We start from the raw sequence: 26,036 nt of genomic DNA on the forward strand, positions 1-26,036 counted from the left end.
CAGCTCATCCCACACTCATACCACCCTCTGAGTGGTGAAGATCCCTCTCAGATTCCCCTAAAATATTTCACCTTTCACCCTAAACCTACTTCTAGTTCTAGTCTTCCCCAAACTGAGGAGAAAAACTGAGCATTTACCCGATCTATACCTCTCATAATTTTGAATACCTCTATGAGATCTCCCCTCATTCTTCTAAACTCCAGGGAATAAAGTCCAAACCAATTCAACCATTCCCTATAACTCAGGTCTTCAAGTCCCATCAACATCCTTGTAAAATTTCTCCACACTCTTTCAAGTTTACTGATATCTTTCCAGTAGGTAGGTGACTGGAACTGCACACAGTGCAATGCACGTCCTCCCGGGGTTACAATCACCCAACTAACAGACACCATACGTATCTGAATGGTGGACCGGTTGGATGGATACAGATGGAATTCCTGGGTAATGGCATTTCCTATTGGGCAAGAATGGGGCATTTCTGTGTGCTTTCCTGCCCACCAACATCCCTACCAACCACCCTGCCACAGTCTTGGGCTGGGTGAAGCCAAGCAGAACTGGAGGCACTGAGCAGATTCACTCACTGAGTCAGTGAGAAGGGCTGAAGGCCGCTCTGCCCTTGCCTGCCTGCTGTCCCATCACGTGCTCTTTCTGTGATCTTTTCCCACACACTGCTCTTGTTCACTTTCAACTCCCAGTCAGTTCCAATTCTCAGAAATGGAACCCTGGTCATAACCCAGGGACTGCCTGTACCATTATTCCTATTCCTCACTTCCTTCCGCACCCTCCCTTATGTGTCTCTTCTGTTACACGGGGTCTAACTATCCACCTCATCTTTAGGAGTCAGAACACACAAACGCTACACAGACAGTGCCAGAGGTCAGGATTGAACCTCAGTTGCTGGAGCTATGAGGCAGAAACTCTACTTTAAACTGAGAAACAAGAGCGGCACGTTAATGTAGTGGTTAACATAATGCTTTACAGCACCAGCATTCGGGGTTTAATTCCCACCAGTGTCTGCAGAAGTTTGCACATTCTTTCCATCATTTCGTAGGTTTCCTCTGGGTGCTCTAGTTTCCTCCCACGTTCCAAAGACATTTCTGTTCTGTGGTGCTCTTTGACTATGACATACAGGTGAGTGAGTTGTAGTCATGCTATGTTGGGGCCAGAAGCATGGCAACACTTGAAGGCTGGGTTGGTCACTGACGCAAGCATCATATTTCACTGCCAGTTTTGATGTTTCAATATACATGTAACAAACAAAGTTAAATTTTTTCTTTATAAATGTTCCACCCCTGGAGCAATGGCTGGTACAGCTTGTGAGAAAGAGAGTCTCTCTCCTTGCCTAGGTTAGTCTCTAGAGTCAGGTCCACAGAAGACATTTTGAAAACAGCATACCCCCACAGAAATTAATTCTTACGAAGTTCACAAATCACTGCCAACAAAAATGAGATACAGAATAAAGATTCACTCTTACAGAATTTATGTGAGGCAAAAGCTAACTAAATAAACACAAATTGAGAGAAAACAAATATTAAAAATAAGAGATTCTGCAAATGCTGGAAATCTAGAGTAACACACACAAAATGCTGGAGGAACGCAGCAGGTCAGCGAACATCTATGGAGGGGTAAAAAGAGTCAACATTTTGGGTTGAGCCCTCCATCAGGACCACAGCCACATGCCCTTCGAGGGAGTCCTGATCAAGGGTCTCAACCTGAATGTCAACTCCTTATTTTTCGCCATAGTTGACTCTTTATTCCTTTCCATAGATGTTGCCTGACATGCTAAGTCTCTCCACGAAACAAATACAGTCAACCCTCCTTATCCGCGGGGGATTGGTTCCAGGACCCCTCGCGGATACCAAAATTCCTGGATGCTCAAGTCCCTTTTTCAACCTCAGTCTGGTGGTCCTTAGGACCCAGCGGAACCCCAGACCTTATTTAACCTGTCTCAGTGTGGTGGACATTAGGACCCGGCGCCAGAGCTCTGAATGCACAGTGTTTCTGTTCATGAAAATAATCACGATCACGATTGAAAATAAAGTGGAAATAATAAAGTGATCGGAAAGAGGTGAAACACCATCGGTCATTGGAAAAGCGTTAGGCTACGTCGGTCAATGATCAGAACAATTTTAAAGGATAAAGTGAGAAAGGCTCTGACCCGATGAAAGCTACAATTATTACTAAGCAACGCAATGGTTTAATTATTGGGTTTTGAGTTTTTGATCCTCCACATCAACCCGGCATGGTGGAGAGCGCACTAAGGAGCAATCTGTCCCGAGTCCAGAGAACTTCCGTTCCCGAGCCCGGTGCTGAAACAGACGTTTTTAAGTGTTTTATATGCATAGAAAGGTAAAATATATACTATATACTAAGACAAACATTTGACTAACTGATGCTAAATAATACCGGATGTACCCGTTCCGACTTACTTAGTAAGAGAACTTCAGATTTTTTTCGATCCCGATAACCCACGCACATCCTCCCACTTCTCTCTGCTATCAACTATTCCCCCAGCCTGGCTGAGAATATAGACACATTCCTGAGTTTCAGGACCTTGGTCTGGTGCCATTACCCACTTTGGCATATCATTGCAAACAATAATAGACTGGAACCTGGTGTTGTCAAATCCGACTGTCTGACTACTAGATTCATGGCATGCTTCGCCTGATCGTTAACTCTGTCTGGAAAATCTCCTTAATGAGAATTATATGAAGACTCTTACAAGGGGTATAAAGATGATTAAACCCATAATTCCAAAGGTCAGATGCTTACATTTCTTCTGGGCCATTATCTGAAAGCTGCCATTTAACTGAGAACTATTAAACTGTTTACCATCACTGCAAAGAGTTCATTGAGAAATGAAGAGGCTTTAGACATCTGTTTGCAAAGGGCTCTCCTGCAATGAATGGTTGCACTTCAGTGCCAAGCTTCTGAACTGCTCAACCTTTCCAATTCTGATCAGTCGGAAGCATCAGTTACGTGAAATTGTTGAATTCCACATGAGTTCGGGAAGACTGCCTTGTGTAAGTTGTTCTTCAAGCTTACGTTATATTTCACTAAAACCACGCAGAAGGTCACGGAGACATAGGATAGAGCAATATTTGTAAGTTAAAGTGACAGGCAACTGGAAGCTCAGGATCGCCCTTGGGCAAGAGCAATACCGATGAGCAATACACACTGGCCTTGTCAGTGATGCTCACTTACTGAGAAATGAGGACCACAGGTTATAGTCTATCTCTCCCACATCAACACCAGATGGAGGGGACCCAGCAGAGGACAGCGGTAAGGCAGAGCAGTAGGCCAGACTCTCAGATTTAACTTGAGTCCTGTTAGCCACATAAACAAAACAATGCTATGATCTCCATGAAATACACTGTCGAGTTTTACTAGGTAAACAGAACCAAAGACTGATGATGTTAGCTTAAATATTTGCTGTTCAGAGAATGTTTCCAAACAGCTCTTGTAGCTGAATTATTTTTGACAACTTAATGGCACGTTTAGAAAGGTAATTTTAACATCGAAATATTTATTCATTTGTGGAATAGTTCCACCTTATCTCATACAAACATTTCTCTTATGTTTGCAAACCATTCAACATTTCTCCCTCACTCTCCCCTCTCCTATCAGATTCATTCTTCTTTTAAGCTTTTCCACCTAATCGTCTCTCACCTTCTCCCTTCATCCCCTCTTACCCCACCCAGTTCAGTTCATCTATCACCTTCCAGATTGGATTCTTTCCCTACCCCCATGTTCTATTTCTGCTTCCTTTCCAGTCCTGATGAAAGGTCTCATCGCAAAACATTGACTCTGTCTCTAGCTGCTGTCTGATGTGCAGTATTGTGTGTGTGCAACTCTCGATTTCCACTGTCAGCAGAATCTCATGTTTAAAAAAAAAATTCACTCATTTGGAACCACCTATTGCTTGTTCTTGCTCCTCACAATCCTCCTCTCCTGTTTCGACTGGCTATCCTTTGTCTACCCTTTCTGTCCAGGTGAAGGGTCTCAACCTGCAACTTCAACTGTCCATGTCCATCCATAAGTGCTGACAGTCCTGCTGAGTTCCACATTTCTTACTTCAGATTCCAGCATCTGCAATCTATGGTTCCCACTGAAAATCTGGGCATACCAGAAAACTGTAAACACAAGAGATTCTGTAAATTTTGATTAACACGCACAGTGATTAACACGCTGGGAGTGATTGGTCCTTCATTTGTAAGCATGTTCAAGGTTACGCAGAGAAGGTAGGACAGTGGGGTTGAGAGGAACCCCATGATGGAATGGCCAAATGGCCAAATTCTGCTCTATATTTTATGGCCTAAAATGCTGGAAGAACAGTACATCAGCAATGTCTATGGATGGGGAATAAATTGTCGATGTTTCGGGCTGAGACCATTTATCAGGTTTGAAAATTGGTCTGGTTTGGAAAGGGAAGGTCACATTCACAGAAAAGAACCATTGCACTAATTTGCCGTCAGACATGGCCTCACCTTGGCTTTATCCCTCATTGATCCTTTGCCCAGGATGGACATTTTTGCTCCTGTTTCTTCCTGTAGCCTCTTCAGTGAATTGCCTCGAGGTCCCAGCAACTTCCCCACAAAATTGAACTGCAAAAAAGAGAAAAATCGTTTTTCACACATTGGAAGATCTCAGCTGAAAGATTCTGGGATTTAAGCTAGCGCTCAAATTGGCCCATGGATGACGAAGTACAACCTTGATTATATGAAACTAGTCTCCCACAGAAAAAAACGCAAAGACCGTCACTTCAAAATCACTTCTGATAACTCCTGAAAATGGACTGGCCAGCAGTCAACATTGTAGACAATGTCTAGGTATTCACAAGGTACTTTCAAAGTTCAAACATTCAAAGTAAACTTATTATCAAAGTACCTTCAGATTCATTTCTTGCAGGTGTTACAGGAAAATGCAATAGAATTTGTGGAAAAACTATGAACAACAAAAAATGACAATTGTTGTGCAAAAGAGGACAAACCATGCAAATATTAAAAATATTAGAGACTACCAGAGTCACCCAACATTCTTCCATACAATCCATGTAACCCATTCCCTTCCCAATACATCACACCACCAGATCTTGCACTCTTCCTCTGGTCTACTCGCCCACTCCTAATTGATTGAGGTTGGCACCTTCCCTGATCTGACCGATCAGCACAGAGAGTACAGCCTGTGCACCATGGGCCCAATAACCTGACCTCACACCAGCGTCCTCAGCCAGAGTCATCTCCTGAGGCAGAGGAGAGGCCTCAGGTGCTATATATATCACTGATTGCTGCTTTCACTACCAAAGTGAAAAATAAAACTTATTAAGAAAATGTCATGGTATGAGATTAAACTAGACAGAAATAATAATAACTCCAGTAATCCAGCACCCATGGGACTTTGCTGGTGCTTGCCTAGCAATACTTCTGGGCCATTAGATTTTATTCCTGTTAATACCCAACAAACATTTTTATTTTAGGTTATCTCATGTTTATGGTTTTTACCTACCTAAGCTTGAAAGTGTGCAGAGAAAATTTACAGTACAAGGATTTTTCTGGGACTTTAGGACCTGAGTTATAGAGGAAGGCTGAATACAGTAGGTTATGACTTTATTCCCTGAAATGCAGGGGAATAAGGGGAGACTTTACCAAAGTGTTCAGAATTATGAGAGATAAAGATAGGGTGAATACATGCAGGCTTTCCCCCTTCAGGTAGGATGAGCCTAGAACTAGAGGTTAAGGTGAAAGGACTTGGTGCAGGTAGATGGGATTAAATAGAAGATTAGGTCAACATGGATTAAGTGAGCCAAGGGGTCTGTTTCTCTGCTATAGTACTCTATGACTCCTCCATTGACAGCATGGGTTACTTCCAGATGCTCCATTATCCCAAAGGAGTGTGTGTTGGTAGGTTAATGGATATATTAACACTTACACTTATGACTGTGTGGCCACACTCAACTCCAATGCCATTTTCAAGTTTGCTGACAACAACACTGTTGTTGGCCATATCAAAAGTGATGACAAATCAGTATTTAGGAGGGAGATTTAAAATCTGTCTGAGTGATCCCACAACAACAACCTCTCACTCAAAGTCAGCAAGACCAAGGAGATGATTATTGACTTCAGGAGGAGGAAACCAGAGGTCCGTGAGCCAGTCCTCATTGGAGATCAGAGGTGGAAAGGGTCAGCAACTTTAAATTCCTCAGTGTTAACATTTTGAAGGACCTGACAGGGGCCCAGCATGTAAGTGTAATTATGAAGAAAGCACAGCAGCACCTCTACTTCCTTAGGAGTTTATGAAGATTCAGCATGATATCTAAAACTTTTACAAACTTCTGTAGATGTGTAGCGATTGCATCACAGCCTGGTATGGAAGATCTAATGCCCTTGAATGGAAAATCCTTCACAAAGTAGTGGGTACAGCCCTGCCCATCATGGGTAAAGCCCTCCATTGAGCACATCTACACAGAGCTTTGTCACAGGGAAGTAGCATCCATCATCAAGGAATACCACCACCCAGGTCATGCTCCCTTCTCGCTGCTGCCATTATGAAGGTCCAGGAGCCTCAAGACTTACACCACCACGTTCAGAAGCTGTTTGTAGAAACTTGGGCTATTTTGAGGCTTTTGGAATTTGGAGTGAGTGAGTGAGTGTGTGTATCTTTTGAAAGAGAATTAGACAACTGTTCAAACAGCAATGTTAATACTGTTACACTATTGGAGGGTAAGAGGACCGGACAGTTCCAGTCATGGAACCAGGGTCCTTTTAGTGCATGGAAAGCTGTAACCCATAATGCTTAAATGCTGGCATTTGCCGCAAGGGCAAGGTTGACTTGTATCTATGAGAAGCAGATCAATGTTTCATACAAACCACACCATTATTATACGACTCATTCTGTCTCTAAGTTCATCTGCTGCCAGCGATAAAACACAGACATAGTAAGTTAAGGGTATGATTGATGGATCTGGAATAATCCTAACAAAGCTTGAGGCAAAAAACAAACTGTTCCAACTTTTAAAATAGCCCAGCTCGCATATCGCAAGATAGCAACAATGAACTCAACTAAATCAATTTTGCACACTCACTATGCTGCTTTAGAGCGAAAAAAATACTGGCTTATCAAACAGAGAAGCAGATTGGCTATTTTTTAACCTTGCAATTTAAAGGGTGTAACAATCCAGATCTTCCAATGAGAAGCCAGCAGTTCTGCTTGGAGCAAAACACAAAATGCTGGAGGATCTCAGCAGGTCAGGCAGCATCTATGGAGAGGAATAAACAGTTGATGGTTCAGTTCGAGATCTTTCATCAGGGGGGCAGAAGACAATAAGAAGATGGGGTGAGGTGATGGAGTACAAGATGGCCAGAGGTAAGATCAGGTGGGGTGGGTGGGTAGGAGAGGGGGAGTGAAGTAAGAAGCTGGAAGGTAATGGGTAGAAGAAGTAAATGACTGAAGAAGAAGCAGGAATCTGACAGGAGATGAACTAGAAGTGGAAATAGAAAAAGAGAGGAGGAGGGAGGGCAGAGATATTACTGAAAGTTAAAGAAATCGATGTTCATGCCATCAAGTTGGAGGCTATTAAGCTGGATTATGAAGTGTTGCTCCCCCAACCACAGTTTGGCCTCATACCAGTAGATGTCACAGCCAATGGAATGCACCTGAGGGACAGTCAACTGTGGTACAATAGGGAACGGGGGTAGAGGTCAGTCACAGTATGCACAGCAAGATCCAACAGTAGCAGTACGAGAAACCAAGGGATTGCTTACTCATGACACCAACCAAAGGCTAAGTCCTGGCACCGACTTAGGGATAAATCCTACACTCATCAAATTTGTGCCAATTGATCTGCTCCACCTGCCACACGACACTATCACGGCATGGCCCAGACATCTGACCTTAGGCTCCTGACTCCGTGGATTGGCAGTTCAGGGCTGGGAGAGGGTTAGTCACAGTTCAGGCAGGGACCATTGTCTGTGTTAAGTCCAATGGAATGCTCTATCTCCTTAGTAGTCAGTGTGGGGCTCAGTGTAAGGGAATGGGAATATGGTTCTTAGGTTAAGGAGGTTTGGCTTATAACAAACACACCACCAAAGATCTACAGATCTGCTGTTCAAAGTATCCTGACTGGTTACATCATGGTCTGGTTCATCTATCTGAATGCACAGGAACCAAAGAAACTACGGTCAGTATTTAAATCAGCCCAATACTTCACAGGCACTCTTTCCCGCCATCTGCCATATATACAAGATACTGCCTCAAGAAGGAAACGTCCGTGATCAAAGATCCCTACTATTTTTTGCTAAGTGATCTTTTTGTAGTGACCAGCAGGCAGGAGGTTTGAAAGGGAGAATGAAACTACACCTGTACAAATCCCTGCTGCATCTGATGAGGCGTCAGGCCCTGATTGGTCTCTGAAAACCTATGCCAACCAACTGACAGGCCTGAGTAAGAACATCTTCAATCTCTCCCTGAGGTAGTTGGCAGGGCACACCTGCGTCAACAAGACAACAACCATATCAGTGCCTAAGAAGAGCTGCCTCAACTGCCCAGTGCCACTCTCACCTACTGTGATGAAGCCCTTTGGGGATGGTCAGGGCCAGAATAAACTTCTGCCTAAGCAGGGGCCTGAACTAGCTGCAATTTGCCTATCGCCACAATACATCTACAGCAGATGCCATCTCTCTGGCTCTCCACTCAATCTTGGCCCACTTGGACAACAGTAATTCCTACGTCAGTCTGCTGCTTATTGATTACAGTGCAGCATTCAACACAATCATGTCCTCAGACCAAATCAATAAACTCCAAAACATGGGGCTCTGTTCCTCCATCTGAAACTGCACCTTTGACTCACTAACCAGGAGACCACAGTCTGAGTGGATTAGAAATAATATCTCCTCCTTGTTGACAATCAACACTGGCACCTCAAGGATGTATGCTTAGCATTCTGCTCTACTCTCTCTACATCTACGTTTGTGTGGTTAGGCACAACTCAAACGGCACTCTATCAATTTGCTGATGCCACAATTATTGTTGGCAGAGTTTCAGATGGTGACGAGGAGGCATACAGGAACATGATAGATCAGCTGGTTAAGTGGTGTTGCAACAATAAACTTGCACTCAACATCAGTAAGACCAAGAACTTCAGGAAGGGAAAGTCAAGGGAACACACACCAGTCCTATCAAGAGATCACCAGTGGTAAGTGTGAGCAGTTTCAAATTTCTGGGTGTTAACATCTCTGAAGATCTATGCTGGGCCCAACATATTGATGCAATTTCAAAGAAGGCACAACAGTGGCTATATTTCATGAGGATTTTGAGGAGACTTGGTATGTCACCAATGGCGCTGGCAAGTTTCTACAAATGTACAGTGGAGCGCATTCTAACTGGTGGTTTCACCACCTGGTATGGAGGGGACACTGCACAGGACTGGAAAAAGCTGCAGAAAATTGTAAACTCAGCCAGCTCTGTCTTGGGCACTAGAGCATCAAGAACATCTTCAAAAGGCGATGGCTCAAAATCACAGGAGAATGTGAGCCAATGTTCGACACCATTTCGCCAGTTAAAGCTTCCATTATTCACTGACTGAAGCAACAAGGGAGATTACAACATTGAGGTGTTTGGGTGCTTCAGTGCTCTGCAGTGTCCGAGAGGAATTCGGGAGACAGAGACAACGAATTTCGTGGTGAGAAGCCTGCGGGATGAGGCTTAAGCCGTTGCTTGACTCCATTTCACTGATGAAAGATTCCATTGCTTGCTGCTTGAATTGACAAGGGAGACAGAAGCATCGAGGCGAGTGTGGTGGGTGAGTGCCGGCTGCCTGCCTTTTGGTGGCTCTGCTATGGAGAGGGAAAGATCCACCTTTGGGCCCGCACAGTTTTGCCCAGGTTTTCTGCGTTTTGGATACGGACTTGGGCTACAGAATTTTTTTCAGTCTTACATTTTTTTTTATAACCAGTGTTTTTCATAGGCTCTATCTCGGTTTTCTTTTGTATGGATATGGGGATTTGGGGGTCAATGTGCCTGTTCTGTTCATTTATTTGTGCAGGAGGAGGGATTTGGTGGTTGATGTGTCTGTTCCATTGTTGTTTGTATTTTGTGCATGGAGAGGGATTTGGGGGGTTGATGACTGTTCCATTGTTGCTTGTATTTTGTGCACGGAGAGGGATTTGGGGGGTTGATGTGTCTGTTCCATTGTTGTTTGTATTTTGTGCACGGAGAGGGATTTGGGGGGGGGTTGATGACTGTTCCATTGTTTGTATTTTGCGCATGGAGAGGGATTTGGGGGGGTTGATGACTGTGCCATTGTTGTTTGTATTTTGTGCACGGAGAGGGATTTGGGGGATTGATGTGTCTGTTCCATTGTTGTTTGTATTTTGTGCACGGAGAGGGATTTGGGGGGGTTGATGTGTCTGTTCCATTGTTGCTTGTATTTTGTGCATGGAGAGGGATTTGGGGGGTTGATTTGTCTGTTCCATTGTTGTTTGTATTTTGTGCATGGAGAGGGATTTGGGGGGTTGATGTGTCTGTTCCATTGTTGTTTGTATTTTGTGCATGGAGAGGGATTTGGGGGGTTGATGACTGTTCCATTGTTGTTTGTATTTTGTGCACGGAGAGGGATTTGGGGGGTTGATGACTGTTCCATTGTTGTTTGTATTTTGTGCATGGAGAGGGATTTGGGGGGTTGATGACTGTTCCATTGTTGTTTGTATTTTGTGCATGGAGAGGGATTTGGGGGGTTGATGTGTCTGTTCCATTGTTGTTTGTATTTTGTGCACGGAGAGGGATTTGGGGGTTGATGTGTCTGTTCCATTGTTGTTTGTATTTTGTGCACGGAGAGGGATTTGGGGGGTTGATGTGTCTGTTCCATTGTTGCTTGTATTTTGTGCACAGAGAGGGATTTGGGGGTTGATGTGTCTGTTCCATTGTTGCTTGTATTTTGTGCACGGAGAGGGATTTGGGGGTTGATGTGTCTGTTCCATTGTTGCTTGTATTTTGTGCACGGAGAGGGATTTGGGGGTTGATGTGTCTGTTCCATTGTTGTTTGTATTTTGCGCACGGAGAGGGATTTGGGGGGTTGATGACTGTGCTGCCTTTCTTTTCTTTCTTAGTTTCATGACTACCCAGAGAAGAAGAACTTCAGGTTGTACAGTTTGAAAATAAATGAACCTTTGAATCTTTGAAATTGGGGCTGAATGAAAAAATGGATCAATCACGATGAAATGGTGGAGCAGGCTCAATGGGCCAAATGGTCTAAGTCTGCTCCTGTATCTATCATTAAGGATCCCCATCATCCCTCTTCTCGTCAGGAAGCGGGTACAGGAGCCTGAAGACACACACTCAACATTTCAAGAACAATTTCTTTCCCCTCCCCCATCAGATTTCTGAATGAACAGTGAACACTGCCTCACCATTTTTCCTCTTTTTTTGCACAACTTATTTAATTCATTGTTTTATTTATATACTTACTGTAATTTACAGCTCTTTTTTAGTATCTATTGCAATGTACTGATTTTTCAAAGCAACAAATTTCACGATATTAAATCTGATTCTGAGGCTCAGAAGCCTTGTCCCACACCACCAGCTTCGAGAACAGCTACCTCCCTTCAATCATTTAGCTCTTGAATCAACCTGTCCCACCAGTAAAGCAACAGTAGGACCACTTTGCACTTCACTGCATTTTGTTTTACTCTCATTGTATTCATTCTTGTAAAAACTGTGTATAATTGATGTTTTTCTTGTGAATGTTACATAGCTGATACCATATGCCTTTGATGCTGTTGAATGTAGGTTTATCACTGCACCTATGTAATTGTGGTATGTTAATAAATTCAACTTTGACTTTGTTATGGGGCAAAGGCAGGTAAATAGAGAGAGTCAAGGGGGAGAATGCCTTTCTACAGATATCATTGAAACTTTCTAACTGGATGATTCCTGATACATAACAGCTTGGTACGACCACTGCTCTGCACGTGACTGCATAAAACTGCAGAGAGCTGTGAACACAGCTCAACACATCACAGGAACGAGCCTCCCCTCTATGGACTGTGTCTGTACATCTCACTGCTGCAGTAAAGCAGCCAGTGCAATCAAAGACCCCCACTCATTCCGTCCATTCTACCTTCTCCTCTCTCCCATTGGGCTGAAGATACAAATGGCTGAAAGCACGTACCAGATTCTCCAAGAACACTAGCCTTTTGTTTCTATCCCACTATTCTCAGACTATTGAATGCACCTCTTGTACAGCAGGATGGACTCTTGGCTTCACAATCGACTCATTGTGATCATGCACTTTGCTATTCTCCTGCACTGCACTTTTTTGGTGGCTTTTACACTCCTAATCTGCATTGTTATTGTTTTACCTTATTCTACCTCAGTGTACTGTATAATGACTTGATTTGTATAAAAAGCAAGACAATCTTTTTACTGTAACTTGGTGCATGTGGCAATAATAAGTCAACACTAATAAACCAATAGTCATATACATTTTTGTCAAGGCAGCCACCGAGAATAAAAGTTGCTCAGAGACCAACAAAGGTTCAAAGGTCCAATTTAATGTCAGAGAAATGTATACAATTTACATCCTGAAATGCTTTTTCTTTGCAAACATCCACAAAAACAGAGGAGTGCCCCAAATAATGAACGAGAGTTAAACATAAGAACCTGGGGGTGGGGGGGGGGGGACGTCACATGATGACGTAGGATTGAGATGTGGAAATCCAGCTCTCCCGTAAAAAAACAGTAAAATAATGTTTAAGTGAAGAAAAGTTAGTAAATACTTTTAAAAAATTACTTATAAACTACTCAGGATTGTCTTAAGATATGTCTCCTAAACAGAAGCAGAAGAAAACTACTACTTTGAAGACAACACAAGTTGGAAAAGAATCAAGGCCGGCCGCCATGAAAGACCCTCGGGCTCAAGTGCATTTTACCTCCGGTGATACAGATCAGGAAACTGCGGCAATATCAACCGTTTCCAAAAAAAAAGAGCAACAGGAATTGTGCATGCGTGAAGGAAGGGGCATGTGCAAACACAAGCAACCCGAACTATAAATCCCAGCTATGATCAGAACTGAAAGTGAAAGTGAATATGAGGTGGAATCAGATTCTCTGGATAAATCAGACGAAGATGAAGAGACAAAGAACAGCAACAGGAAGAGGTTGGAGGTGATATTGGAGACATTAAGAAATCTTTGGTACAAATAATGCATGAATTAAAAGCATTAAAAGTAATAAAAATAATAAAAATATGAAGATTATGTTTGATAAAATGATGAAAAGACAGGACAAAATGGACAAGAAAATTAAAAACTTGGAAGAAACAACCGGAGACACCATTGATACAGTGAATAAAATGGAGGATAATATTTCTGCCTGGACAACAGAAATAAAACCGTTGTTGGAAAAAGTGGATGTACTTGAAAATTTTAGCAGATGAAATAATATTAAGATTGTTGGACTTCAAGAAGGTATAGAGGGAGAGGATCCAATAATTTTTTTTTCAAAAATAGATTCTGGAAATTTTGGAAATGGAAGAAGGAACCCAGTTAATTGAAATTGAAAGGGCTCACGGAGCCTTAAGATCAAGACCTCGAGTTGATCACAACCCACGGTCAATCTTGATAAAATGCTTAAGATATTAAGATAAAGAAAAGATCCTGAAGATCTGAAAAGATCCGCATACCGTGCCAGAAAGAGAAACGGGCCATTGATGATAGAAGGGAAAACAGTTCTTTTCTATCCTGATATAAGTTATGACCTTTTGAAGAGAAAGAAGGAACTTAACCCAGTGAAAAAGTTTTATGGGAAAAGGGTTATAATTTTATATAGCACCACCCAATAACCCTGATAATTTTTTTGGATGACGGAAAAAGAAGTTTTTTTTTTACTGATTATCGGGATGCGGAAGAATTTGCACAAGAACTCCCAAATATTCGCTAACCACAGCCAAAGATTTAAAAGTGAAACAGATTAAAGATGAAGATACGGACAGTGAATGGAGTTGATGGATGCTTAAGGACAGAAGAATATTTAAATATATTCTTAATTATATGATACAGGGGGAGAAAGGTAAAAATTTGAGAAATATTAATCGAGAGTAGTGATATTATTTTTTCTTCTCTTATATATACTTTTTTATGTTACGGGGGAACTGGGGGAACTTTGGATTGATTGCTACGGGATTCACGTGTGTAATCATGGCGATTGCCATGACCGTACAATGGAGGGAGGTAATGTTGTGTTTTTTTTATTCACAACATTAGTAGGAGAGTATTTTGTTATTTTTTTCTTTATAATCTATTTTTCTTTAATCTTTCTTTCTTTGCCTGGGCAATCTGGGGTGGGGGAAGAGAGAGACACATAACAACATGGAGAATTTTAACAAGATTCCCCAAGGTACTACAAAAGTTGAAAAGTTAGGTATTACTATAGACTGGAGTAACCCTGTTACAAATAATGACTAATTTACTGAATTTTTAAAGTTTTAATGTTAATGGGCTTAATGGACCAGTGAAAAGAAAAAGAATTTTAACATACATTAAGAAAAAGAAAATAGATATAGCTTTTTTTTTTACAAGAAACACACTTAACAGAGATAGAACATCAGAAATTAAAGAGAGATTGGGTCAGAAATGTTATTGTAGCTTCATGTAATTCAAAGGCGAGGGGAGTTGCAACTTTGGTTAACAAGACTTTACCAATTAAAATACAAAATGTATTAATTGATTACACTCTACTTGGTCTTGTTTTAAAATTCAACCTTTTTGGACAAATTTAAGAGTTTTATTGGAACACAACTTCCACATAATCCAACATTATTTTTACTAGGCGATATTGAAGGGATAAAACCGAAATCCAAACTGAATAAATATCAGAAAGAATTCATAAAAATTGTATTGGCAATAAGCCAAAAGGCTATTGCAGTTACTTGGAAATCAGATTCATACTTCATTATAGATCGTTGGAAGATTGAAATTTTCAGCTGCATTCCACTTGAAAAAATTACTTACAATTTAAGAGATAAATATGAAATATTTCTGAAAATTTGGCGCCCTTATTTACAAAAGATAGGATTAAATATATAGGTGCTCCGAAGATAAAATTATTGGTTATTTGGGGAAAGAAATAAACATATATACTAAAGCTATTATGAACTCCATGGAGCATGTGGGGATCTTCCGATATCCAGGCATTCTTTCTTTCTTTTTTTTCCCTTTTTTTTCCCCTTTCTACAGGGATATGTTAGGGGGAGGGGTTAAGGGGAGTGGGGAAGGGTTGATAATTTTTTTTGCTTCTGTGACCATTTGTAAATTCAATAAAAAAATTTATAAAAAAACATAACCCCAAAGTCCCCCCAGCTCCCCTCCCTCACATAAGTGGCAGCAAGCAATGATTTCCCCACCCTCCACCAGCAAAAAAAAGCATCAGCACCCACCACCAGGCACTCAAGCATGAGCAAAGCAACAGCAAAGACACAGACTTGCAGTTACTCCAAAGACTTCGCATTTCACCCCACATTCGACGTACCATAGGCTCCCTCTCTCCCTAATAAGGGAGAAGGAGGTGTCTCCGTTTTTCCCCAGCGAGCAGGAAAACATAGCAAACAACTCACTGGCTTATGATGTTAAAAGTCGGTTACGTCGCTTTTTCTGAGCTCTGTTCCCAAAGATCCCAACAGCATCAGGTATAAAATCTGTATGGTACAGGAGTGTAGTGGTTACCATAATACTTTCCAGTGGCAGTGACAGGAAGAACTATGTTCAGTTGCTGCCCACTGTCTATAAGGAGCTTATGCGTTCTCCCCAGGTTTCTCCCACATTCCAACGACATACAGGTTATGGTTAGCAAGTTGTGTGCATGATATGTTGTCAACAGAAGCATGGCATGACAACAATTGTGGGCTGCCTCCAGTACCTCCTTGGACTGTGTTAGTCAAACATTTGCACTGTATGTTTTGATGCACATCACAAGTAAAATTAACCTTTATCTATCTCCACAAAAACATATGATAGAATGAGGCTAATAGAGGTCGACCTGATTGGTTCCTGGAATTTGGGGGGGACATCCAGTGAAGCGAAGAAAGCAAACCACTTCTGTTGAAAAATTTGCCAAAACCAACAATGGTCAAAAGACCATGATCGGCCATGTCACATGACACAGCGCATAATGATAATTCAGTGGAGACAGATGAGCAGATAGTATCTATACTCTCTGAAGTTTAGAAGGACAGAAAGTGGTCTCACAGAAACACAAATCCTTACAGAGACAAACAGTGGAGATGCAGGGTAGTGTTTCCTCTTGGCTGGGGTGTCTAGAAATTGGGGGGGGGGTGGAATATATTGGCACTCATAGTCTCAAACTTGAAGGACAGCCATTCAGGAATGAGATGAGGAAAAATTTCTTCACAAAAAGGGCAGTGATTTTTTTACAATGCTCCATGCTCAGGGATGGAGTATATCTAAGACAGGATGATGCATTTTCAGATATTACAGAGTCAAAGGACATGAGGGAAGCATGGGGAAGTGGTGCTGTGCCGAAAGCTCAGCCTCGATCTTACTGATTGGTAGGGCAGATACAGGGCCCGAATGCCTTCTCCTGCTTCAGTGTCTCTCGTAGTTCACAGCTCAGCTTGCCAGGAATTTAATTAATGTTGGTGCAAGGATCAGAAAATGGCTGGAAGGTTTGCTGATTGAGGGGAATTTTAATTGTGACTGGTGTCTGTGAGCAGTAGCATTGTACTCAGAGTAGAAAGAGCTGATAGGAAGTGAAGGCTGCTCAATTTAATGGTGAAGCAGAAACAACGGCTGATCACAATCCGCGTGCCCGTCACAAACTCCTCTGCACCCAGTCCAGGGTTGCCATCTCAGTACTTCAGGGAGACAAATCGCACTCCTGAGGACTCATGCTCAGAATCGGAATCAGGTTTATTATCACTGACACATTCTGTGTGGTGTTTTGCTCAGCAGTACAATGCAATAAAATAAAATAAATTACTATGCAAATCAATAAAAAATATAAAACCAAATAAATAAGTATGCTACGCAAAAGGAGAGCAAAATAGTGAAGTAGCATTCATGTAATTTCCTTTGGGATCAATAAGGGATTTATCTGTCTATGGGTGAAAACACCATTCAGAAATCTGATGCACTGGCACCTCCAAACTGATGGCGAAGCAAACAAGCTCTCCATGGTACATCTGTATAATTTTGCTAGAGACTTCAGTGACATATGAAATCCCCTCAAACTCCTCATAAAATATAGCCACTGTATAACCGGAGGTGGTATTGCTTGGCTATAAAGTCAAACCCAAATCTCATGTATCCTCTGAATTAACAGATCTGAGCACGGTTCCAAAGGAGTGCCTGAGTGTTATCCCTTACATATGCCAGTGCTTTTCCACTGATGGTGAGGCTCTGAAACGTGCGTTCGAGCAAAGGGTCCCGAGAACACAGATCCAGGATTCCTTGAAAGTGGCATTATAAGAGGCCCATAAAGAGAGTGCTTGACAAATTGGTTCACTGAGTACAGGAGTTGGAATGCTATGGTGAAGTTGGATAGATGTTGGTGAGACTGAATTTAGAGTATTCTGTACATTTCAGCTCACCAATCAAGAGGAAAGGTATCAATAGCTTGAAAGAGTGCAAGGAAATTTTGCAAGGATGTTGCTAGGACTTGACCTGGGTTAAAGAGAAAGATGAATAGATCTGGACTTCATTCCTTGGAGCCTAGGAGAATGAGGGGAGATGTTATAGAGGTATAGAGGTAGATGTTATAGAGGCTTAATGTCATTAAGCAAGGGTCCATGGACCCTAGGTTGGGAACCCATGGTTTAGAGCAAAAGGTGAAATATTTAAGGGAGAATAAGGGATATCTACTTCACTCAGAGAGTGGTGCGAGTGTGGAATGAGCAGTCAGAGGAAGTGGTAGATGTGGGTTCAGTTGCAACACTTAAGGGAATTTTGGATAGGTACACAGAGAAGATGGGTATGGAACACTACCGTCCAGATGTAGGAAAATGCAGCAAGGCAGAAGACTTGGTTGGCATGGACTAGATGGCCTGAAGAGCCTGTTTCTGTGCTATAATGCTCTATGACCAGCAAATTCTTTGGCCAATGATAAACAACCTTGTACAATCTTGCTCAATGCAGTCTGACAGTGGCCTTTCTTGCATTACAAAAGTGACACGACTCCAAAAGAAGCTGATTGGTTGCAAACATTTTGGAGTGTCATTCAGTCATAAAAGAATGCTTGTGAAATACAAACGCTTGTCTCCCTTTAACAGGCCAATGAATAAAGCAAAATCCTCCTGTTGGGATTTCTATTTCTGCCTTATCTCAAGTACTCCTGCAGATTCTCCAAGTACACTGGCCTTTTGTATTATGGTTAAGAAGTGTACTGCATATTTTGTTCAAAGACCCAGCACTGCATACAATGGACAAATGGAAATAGAATTGGCTTATGGGTTTGTCACATGTACAAAGGTAGAGTGAAAAGCTCGTCTTCATATAAATTCAATCATTTGCTTTGTTGCTTGTTATGCTCTGTTTAGTTGTGTTCTGTGTTGTTCTGCTGAGCACTGAGGGTATGATATGTTGGTGCCAGAATGCACGGTAACACTTGCATACCCCAGTGCACACTTGAGTATGTTGATGGTTAAACCAAACAACACATTTCACTGTGTGTTTCAATATACATGTGATAAATAAATTTGAATGTTGAATCTTGAATCATTCATTACTCAGTGCATTGATCAAAGTAAAACATTAACAGCATGCAGAATAATGTGCACCAGCTAAAGAGAAAATTCAGTGTAGGTAGACAGGTGCAAACTCATAACAAGGTAGACTGTGAGGTTTACATGTTACTTACTGAACTAGGAAATAGGCCTCTTCTATGCTAAATGATCCTACAGAACAAAGGGAGATAAATTTGTGAAATAATGGATATAGAGATTAGCTTTATCTGTCACATACACATCAAAACATACAGTGAAATGCAACCTTTGCATCAATGAACAGCAATCTGAGGAACAGCTTGGGGCAGCTGACAAACGTTGCCACGTTGCATGGCCACAGCTTACAGTACTAACCCTAACCTGTATGACTTCTTGGAATGTGGGAGGAAACCAAAGCATCTGGAGGAAACTCAGTCACAGGGAGAAGGAACAAAGTCCTTTCAGACAACAGTGGGAATTGAACCCTGATCGCCAGCACTGCAAAGGCTGTGCGAAGTGCTTGGCTGCTATGCCATCTACAGTTCCATACTACCTGTGAATGGTAATTTGAACCCCAGTATTTCTGCTCTGTCAATCTGTGAAAGATGACACTATCGTTGCCCAACACATATAACTTTTCTAAAACCTATTAGCTCTTTCAGTGACCTGTGGTCCCATAACAAAGAGAAAAGGGCACTGGACAAAGCACGGTTCTGAAGATGAAACATATTTCCATTAATCAAGGACCAAGAGTTAAGCTAGCTTGGAAGACAAGCTGAATAATTGAAATAGCCAATGCTGAAACCCATACTACAGATGTGTTAGTTCTGGGGAGCCACGGTAGTGTAATGGTTATGACAGCACAGTGTCAGAGTTCGGAGTTCAATTCCGAATCTGTTTTTAAGGCGTTTGTACTTTCTCCCTGTGACCACATGGATTTCCACCGGGTGCTCCAGTTTCCTCTCACAGTTTGAAGACTTACCAGTTAGTTGGTCATCATAAATTCTCCTGTGCTTAGGCTAGGGTTAAATAAGTGGGTTGCTGGGTGGTACAGCTCATTGGGCAGTAAAGGCCTGTTTTGCACTGTATCTTGAAATAAATAAAATAAACACAGATTAGGGGTGCAGAAATCACCCAGCAGTATAGGACAAACAATTTCCACAGCTCTGCCAATCTAATTTCCCAAACCCCTTTCCCAAATTACTCTGCCTACATTCAGAAGAATAGTCCAACTGCAATTATTCCTGAGATCTTCCATAGATTTTTTTTCTAACCATCTGATATTTATAACACTTACGAGCTGCAATTATTAATGGAGACTCTAAGGTTTTCCTTTGTGGTTTGTTCCACTAAATTAGAGATTGCAAAACTGCTAAGCTGTAGTTTATTTCAAATAGAACTTTAGCAAGTGTTACATCCAGAACTAACGTGGGGTGGATATCTTTTAATTAGACCTGCTGTGAAGATGAGAATACTAATTGAAATCTTACAGAGTAATGAAATAAAAGGAACTAAATTCTGTATGTGTGTGTGTAAGCATTATCCAATGTTCTTCTTAGAGGATCGTCACCATGTCATGGTGGAGAGGATTGTGAGTTGCTGAAGTTCTGAGAGGATGCTGCCCGGAGTTTAGCTCCTGGGAGGATCATTCAGGTTTCAGAGTAACTGTAGAAAATTCCTGAGGGGGAGAGTGAACAGTCATAATTGTACATGTTAGTACAAACAAGATAGGTAGAGCAAGGGAGGGATGATGTCCTGCATTATGTATTTTGAGTGTGTTGCTCAATAGTTTGGGCTTCTGTAGCACATAATTAAGTAGGAACTAGCACTCTTCCCTTCACCTGTTTTCACCCCTTTCAACCTTCTGGTTCCATCCACCCACTTCACATAAAGGCTGTGTTTCTCCTCCCCCACGATCGGGTTCCAACTGTTGTTCACTCCTACCCTAATGGCTCCACCTCTCCTAGGATTGCCACCTTGTCATGGTGGAGAGGCTTGTGAGTTCCTGAGATTTCAGGAGCAATGCCATCTGTAGCTTAGCTCCTCGGAGAGTCAGCCACAGTGGTGAGGTCAATGGGGAGGCTCCAGACAAAGAGGGAACCAAGAACACATACACAACGCTGGAAGAGCTCAGCAGGCCAGGCAGCATCTATGAGAAAAGAGTAGCTAATGTTCCGGGCCGAGACACTTCATCAGGAATGGGGGGGGAGAGGTAAAACCAAGCTGTGTGGGGTGTGGGAATGACGAGTTTTTTGGCTGAGAGAGGAAGGTGTCCGGAGTTGATGAGGGTGGAGATGGTGCGGGACACAGTGGATTGATGTTTTTTGGTGGGGTCCTGTGGCAGGGGTAAGTATGAGGAGGTGTCAGAGAGCTGCCGTTTGGCCTCAGTGAGGTAGAGGTCTGTCCGCCACCTTTGTCTGCAGGTTTGATGGTGAGTTTGGGGTTAGTGCTGAGAGAGTGGAGGGCAGTGCGTTCAGAGGGAGTGAGGTTAGAATAGGAGAGAGGGGTGGTGAAGTTGAGACGGTTGATGTCTCGGCGACATTTACAGATGAAAAGGTCGAGAGCAGGTAGAAGGCCCAATGGGGGTGTCCAGGAGGAGGAGGAGCATAGAAGACGGGAGAATGGATCATCACTGGGGGGACGGGAATCCTTGTTGAAGTAGAAGGCTCGGAGACGTAGGCGGCAGAAGAAGAGTTCAGCATCGTGGCGGGCACGGAACTCGCTGAGGTGGGGGCGGAGGGGGACAAAAGTGAGGCCCTTACTGAGGACAGAGCGTTCTGCCTCAGATAGGGGAAGGCCGGGGGGGGGGGGGGGGGGAATAGTGAAGACACGGCAAGGGTTGGGACTGGGGTTAAGGGAGGGTAAGAAGTGGGAAGTCTCAGGAGGAGGAGGCATGTTGGGATGTTCAGGGAGAGCAGGCAGAGGAGGATGAGCGATCGGAGGGATGGAGAGGGGATAAGGGATAAAGGGAAGGCTGGGAGCCAAAACAAGAATAGGAGGTAGCAGGGGAATAGGACGGGCGGCATGACCTCACGGCAGCACCGACGGTCCTGGCCATAGGATCCCGGTCTGAGCCGGACCCGGAGCTGGGGCCTCCGGAGCTTATAGCCCACAGGGCGTCAAATCTGTGGTCAGAGTCCAGAGAGAGAGAGTTCATGGTCTGCTGGCGGCTGGAGCCCATATCTGTAGTGCCAGATATGTGGTCCAAGTCCGGAGCAGGAGAGTTCATGGTCCGCCGGGGGCTGGAGCCCATATCTGTGGTCCGAGTCGGGAGAGAGAGAGAGTTCATGGTCCGCCGGGGGCTGGAGCCCATATCTGTGGTCCGAGTCGGGAGAGAGAGAGAGTTCATGGTCCGCCGGGGGCTGGAGCCCATATCTGTGGTCCGAGTCGGGAGAGAGAGAGAGTTCATGGTCCGCCGGGGGCTGGAGCCCATATCTGTGGTCCGAGTCCGGAGAGAGAGTTCATGGTCCGCTAGGGGCTGGAGTCCATGTCCAGAGGGCCGTGGTGCTGGTTGGGGTCGGAGTCCGAGGTGGATGATTCTTCGACGTGCTGAAGGTCTGAGAAGAAGTCCGGGCTGGAGGCAGTCGTCCTCGTGGGATGCAAGCAAGCAAGCTTGTAATCCTTCTTGGACATGAGGAAGGAGAGGAAATGGCGGCTGGAGGCATGAATCTGACGGAGAATGAAGTGGAGTAGTGGACCACGGCAGTCGGTGGAAAGCGTGGCTCGGAGTGGTGGCAGAGACAGTGACAGCAACTGCAGGTATCTCCACATGGCGGTAAGCGTAGCTCAGAGAATCCGACGGGAGAAGCGAAGGGAGCTTCGGTTAACAAAATGGCAGTTCCTGGGATCTTCGTTGGGCCTGAACTAGGAAGCCTGGAACCGAAGCTGAAATCCCTTCGGTATGAGATGGCGGTGGAGACACATTCCCAAAAACAAAGCATGGCTATGGTACCTGTCTGGGTCAGGATGTGGTCAAAGAGATGGAGAAAGGCAGAGATAACGGAGGCTGGGCAGTGAGCGAGGGTCTCACTGAACTCCCGTCGAAGAGAAGATTTGAACTTCTTCAGGGTAGGCATACCTTGAAGAGATTTTGCAGCAGAGCGATGAATCAAAACACAAAAATACAACTGCAGATGCTGTGGATCAAAGAATACATACACAACGCTGGAAGAACTCAGCAGGCCAGGCAGCATCTATGAGAAAAGAGTAGCCAACGTTTCGGGCCGAGACCCTTCATCAGGAATGAGGAAACCAAACAAGTCCTCAACAGAGGAGCAGGTGGAATCTGATGACACATCAATGGAAGGCCAAGGAAGGCTGAGTCAATGAAGGGAGCCCAGTCATTTTGCACTCTGGGTCACTGGACCCTGACTCCAACCTGCCAAGAACTGGGTGGTGGATGAGCACGTATCAGCATCCCCACCGCTATTCTCCATTAAAGGAGACAATCCCTTTGGAGAACATCATAATGAAAATCACAAGTGATTTCACTACTAGGGTCACTGAAAGGTACAGCACAGAAACAGGCCCTTTGGCCAATCTAGACTGTACTGAATCATTTAAACAACCTACTCTCATCACGCTACAGTGATACCCCTACCATCCAAGTAGCTATCTAAACTTTTCTTAAAAGTTGAAATCAAGCTCGCATGCTCCACTTGTGCTGGCAGCTCATTCCACACTCTCATGACCCTCTGAGTAAAGAAGTTAACCTCTCATGTTCCCCTTAAACTTCTCACCTTTCAGCCTTAACCCATGACCTCTGTTGCTGCCCCACCCAACCTCAGTGAAAAAACTCAGCTTGGATTTACCCCTTATAATTTTGTATACCTCTATCAAATCTCCCCTCAATCTTTTACGTTCCAAGCAATAAAGTCCGAACCTATTCAGTCTTTTCTTATAACTCAGGTCCTCCAGTCCTGGCAACATCAATTTTTCTGTAATCGTTCAAACTTATTTTATCTTTCCTGTAGGTAGGTGACCAATACTCCAAATTAAGCCTCACCAATACCTTATACAGCATCAATATAACAGACAATCTCCTGTATTAAATACTTTGACTTATGAAGTCCAATGTGCTGTAAGCTTTCTTTATAGCTATTACCACTATCCAATAACACACCACTCTACTAAGAATTGTACTTCGATATTGAAAAGTATGATTTCAATTCATTGAACATTCTCATTTATATGAAATTTAAATCTGCTAGCCTATTTTTTTTTTTTTAAGAGGTCCTGGACTCTTATCTTACATAAACAACCTTTTGGCAAATGGCTTTTTGCACACTAAGAACTCTGTAAAGATTCTCTGGGTTGACAGCAGCATCAGATAGTGTGATGCAGAATTTCATTCAATGATCAAACTAATACTTGTTCAAAGCTGAATGAGCACATAACGCATTGCAATGATATTCAATACTCTAAGAAACTTCATATTTGTGTGTACATTGACAGTAAATTCATGAGACATGCCAAAACACAAAACACAGCTCTAGGTCATTTGGTCTTTTGAAGAATTCTCCAACTAATCTTACAGCTCACAAATGTTTGACCATGAAAAATATATCTAACTCTCCTAATAAAAGTTTACATTGAATCTGTTTTCACCATAAAATAAATTCTCATCTGCCCTTTAGATCATTTGCCAATCAGGTTACATTGTTGACTTGCCTACTGATTCTCCTTCATCTCTCTCTCTCTCTCATGCTCATCTACTTTCCTTCAACCAACAACACAGAAAAATGCAGAACGGACAATCAACCCGCAAGCACGTCTTTGGGATCTGGGAGCACCCAAGGGAAGCCCATACTGCCACATGGAGAACGTGCAAACTCCACACATGCAGCACCCCAGGTCAGAATTGAGCCCTATTTCTCTTTAATATCCCTATTTTTCCCTTTCAGGGTTCTTTTAAAGACCATGATCTGGAGTTACACGCTGACTACGGTTCTTTGCAAGAAGGCTGTGAGTGAATGGCTGATTTCAGGAGCGAAGGCAGTTTTACTACTCGGGGTAAAAGAGAGGCAAGACTGCGCAAGCGTGTGACGTCAGCTAGTAGAGCGCGGAAGGTTTAAAAAGAAGACCGCCATAGCCAGCGGGCAGCAGAGTGTGAGGCAGCATAGGGTAATATGACAAGGCAAGGTAGGTATATCTGTGTTATTTGTGGAAAGGAAGTAATGTGTGTGTGAGGCCGGTGTTCTGTGCTCAGTATCAGATGTGGGAGGTCTTTGAGTCACCAAGCCTCCCAGACGGCCACATCAGCACTAGTTGTATCAAGCTGCAGCTCCTAATGGACCGAGTTAGCGAACTGGAGATGCAGCTCAATGATCTTTGCCTAGTCAGGGAGAGCGAGGAGGTGATAGAGAGGAGTAATAGGCAGGTGGTCACACCGGGGCCACAGGAGACAGACAAGTGGGTGATAGTCAGGAGGGGCAAGGGGAAGAGTCAGGTACCAGAGAGCACCCCTGTGGCTGTCCCCCTTGACAATAATTACTCCTGCTTGAGTACAGTTTTGGGGAGGGGGGGGAATGGCCTACCTGGGGGAAGCAACAGTGGCCGTGCCTCTGGCAGAGTCTGGCTCTGTGGCTCAGAAGGGTAGGGAAAGGAAGAGGAAGGCAGTAGTGATAGGGGACTCTATAGTCAGGGGGTCAGGCAGGCAATTCTGTGAACACAGAAAAGAAACTCGGATGGCAGTTTGCCTCCCAGGTGCCAGGATACTTCAGATTGTGTCCAAGATATCCTACATATTGGTACCAACAACATAGGAAGGAAAAGAGAGAAAGTCCTGAAAGCAGACTACAGGGAGTTAAGAATTAAGTTGAGAAGCAGGACCGCAAAGGTAGTAATCTCGGGATTACTGCCTGTGCCACGTAACTGAATAGGGATAGAATGAGGTGGAGGATAAATGCGTGGCTGTGGCATTGGAGCAGGGGGCAGAGATTCAGATTTCTGGATCATTGGGACCTCTTTTGGGGCAGGTGTGACCTGTACAAAAAGGATGGGTTGCACTTAAATCCCAGTGGGACCAATATCCTGGCAGGGAGGTTTGCTAAGGCTACTGGGGAGTGTTTAAACTAGAATTGTTGGGGGTGGAAACTGAACTGAAGAGACTGGGGAAGAGGAGGTTGGCTCACAAATGGAGAAAGCTTGTAGATGGTGTGAGAGGGAAGATAGGCAGGTGATAGAGAAGTGACACGCTCGGACTGAAGGTTTGAGGTGTGACTATTTTAATGCAAGGTGTGTTGCGAACAAAGCTGATGAGCTTAGAGCGTGGATCAGTACTTGGAGATATCATGTGGTGGCCATTACAGGGATGGCTCAGGGACAGGAA

At 43.4% G+C, this 26,036-nt stretch overlaps 1 protein-coding gene across 3 annotated transcripts in view; it reads right to left on the reverse strand.

Annotated features, from left to right (window-relative positions):
- khdrbs2 (KH domain containing, RNA binding, signal transduction associated 2) overlaps nt 1–26,036 on the reverse strand; it is a 565,375-nt gene that overhangs the window by 366,442 nt on the left and 172,897 nt on the right. For all 3 annotated transcript variants that reach the window (XR_009514410.1, XR_009514409.1, XM_059982275.1), the window contains exon 3: nt 4,488–4,604. Coding sequence is in view for 1 of the 3 variants with exons in the window: in XM_059982275.1 (XP_059838258.1) it covers nt 4,488–4,604 (117 nt within the window). In the remaining 2 variants the exon portion in view is untranslated. The remainder of the gene's footprint in view (nt 1–4,487; nt 4,605–26,036) is intronic.

Source organism: Hypanus sabinus, chromosome 10, assembly GCF_030144855.1.
Source record: "Hypanus sabinus isolate sHypSab1 chromosome 10, sHypSab1.hap1, whole genome shotgun sequence".
Taxonomy (NCBI): Eukaryota; Metazoa; Chordata; class Chondrichthyes; order Myliobatiformes; family Dasyatidae; genus Hypanus; species Hypanus sabinus.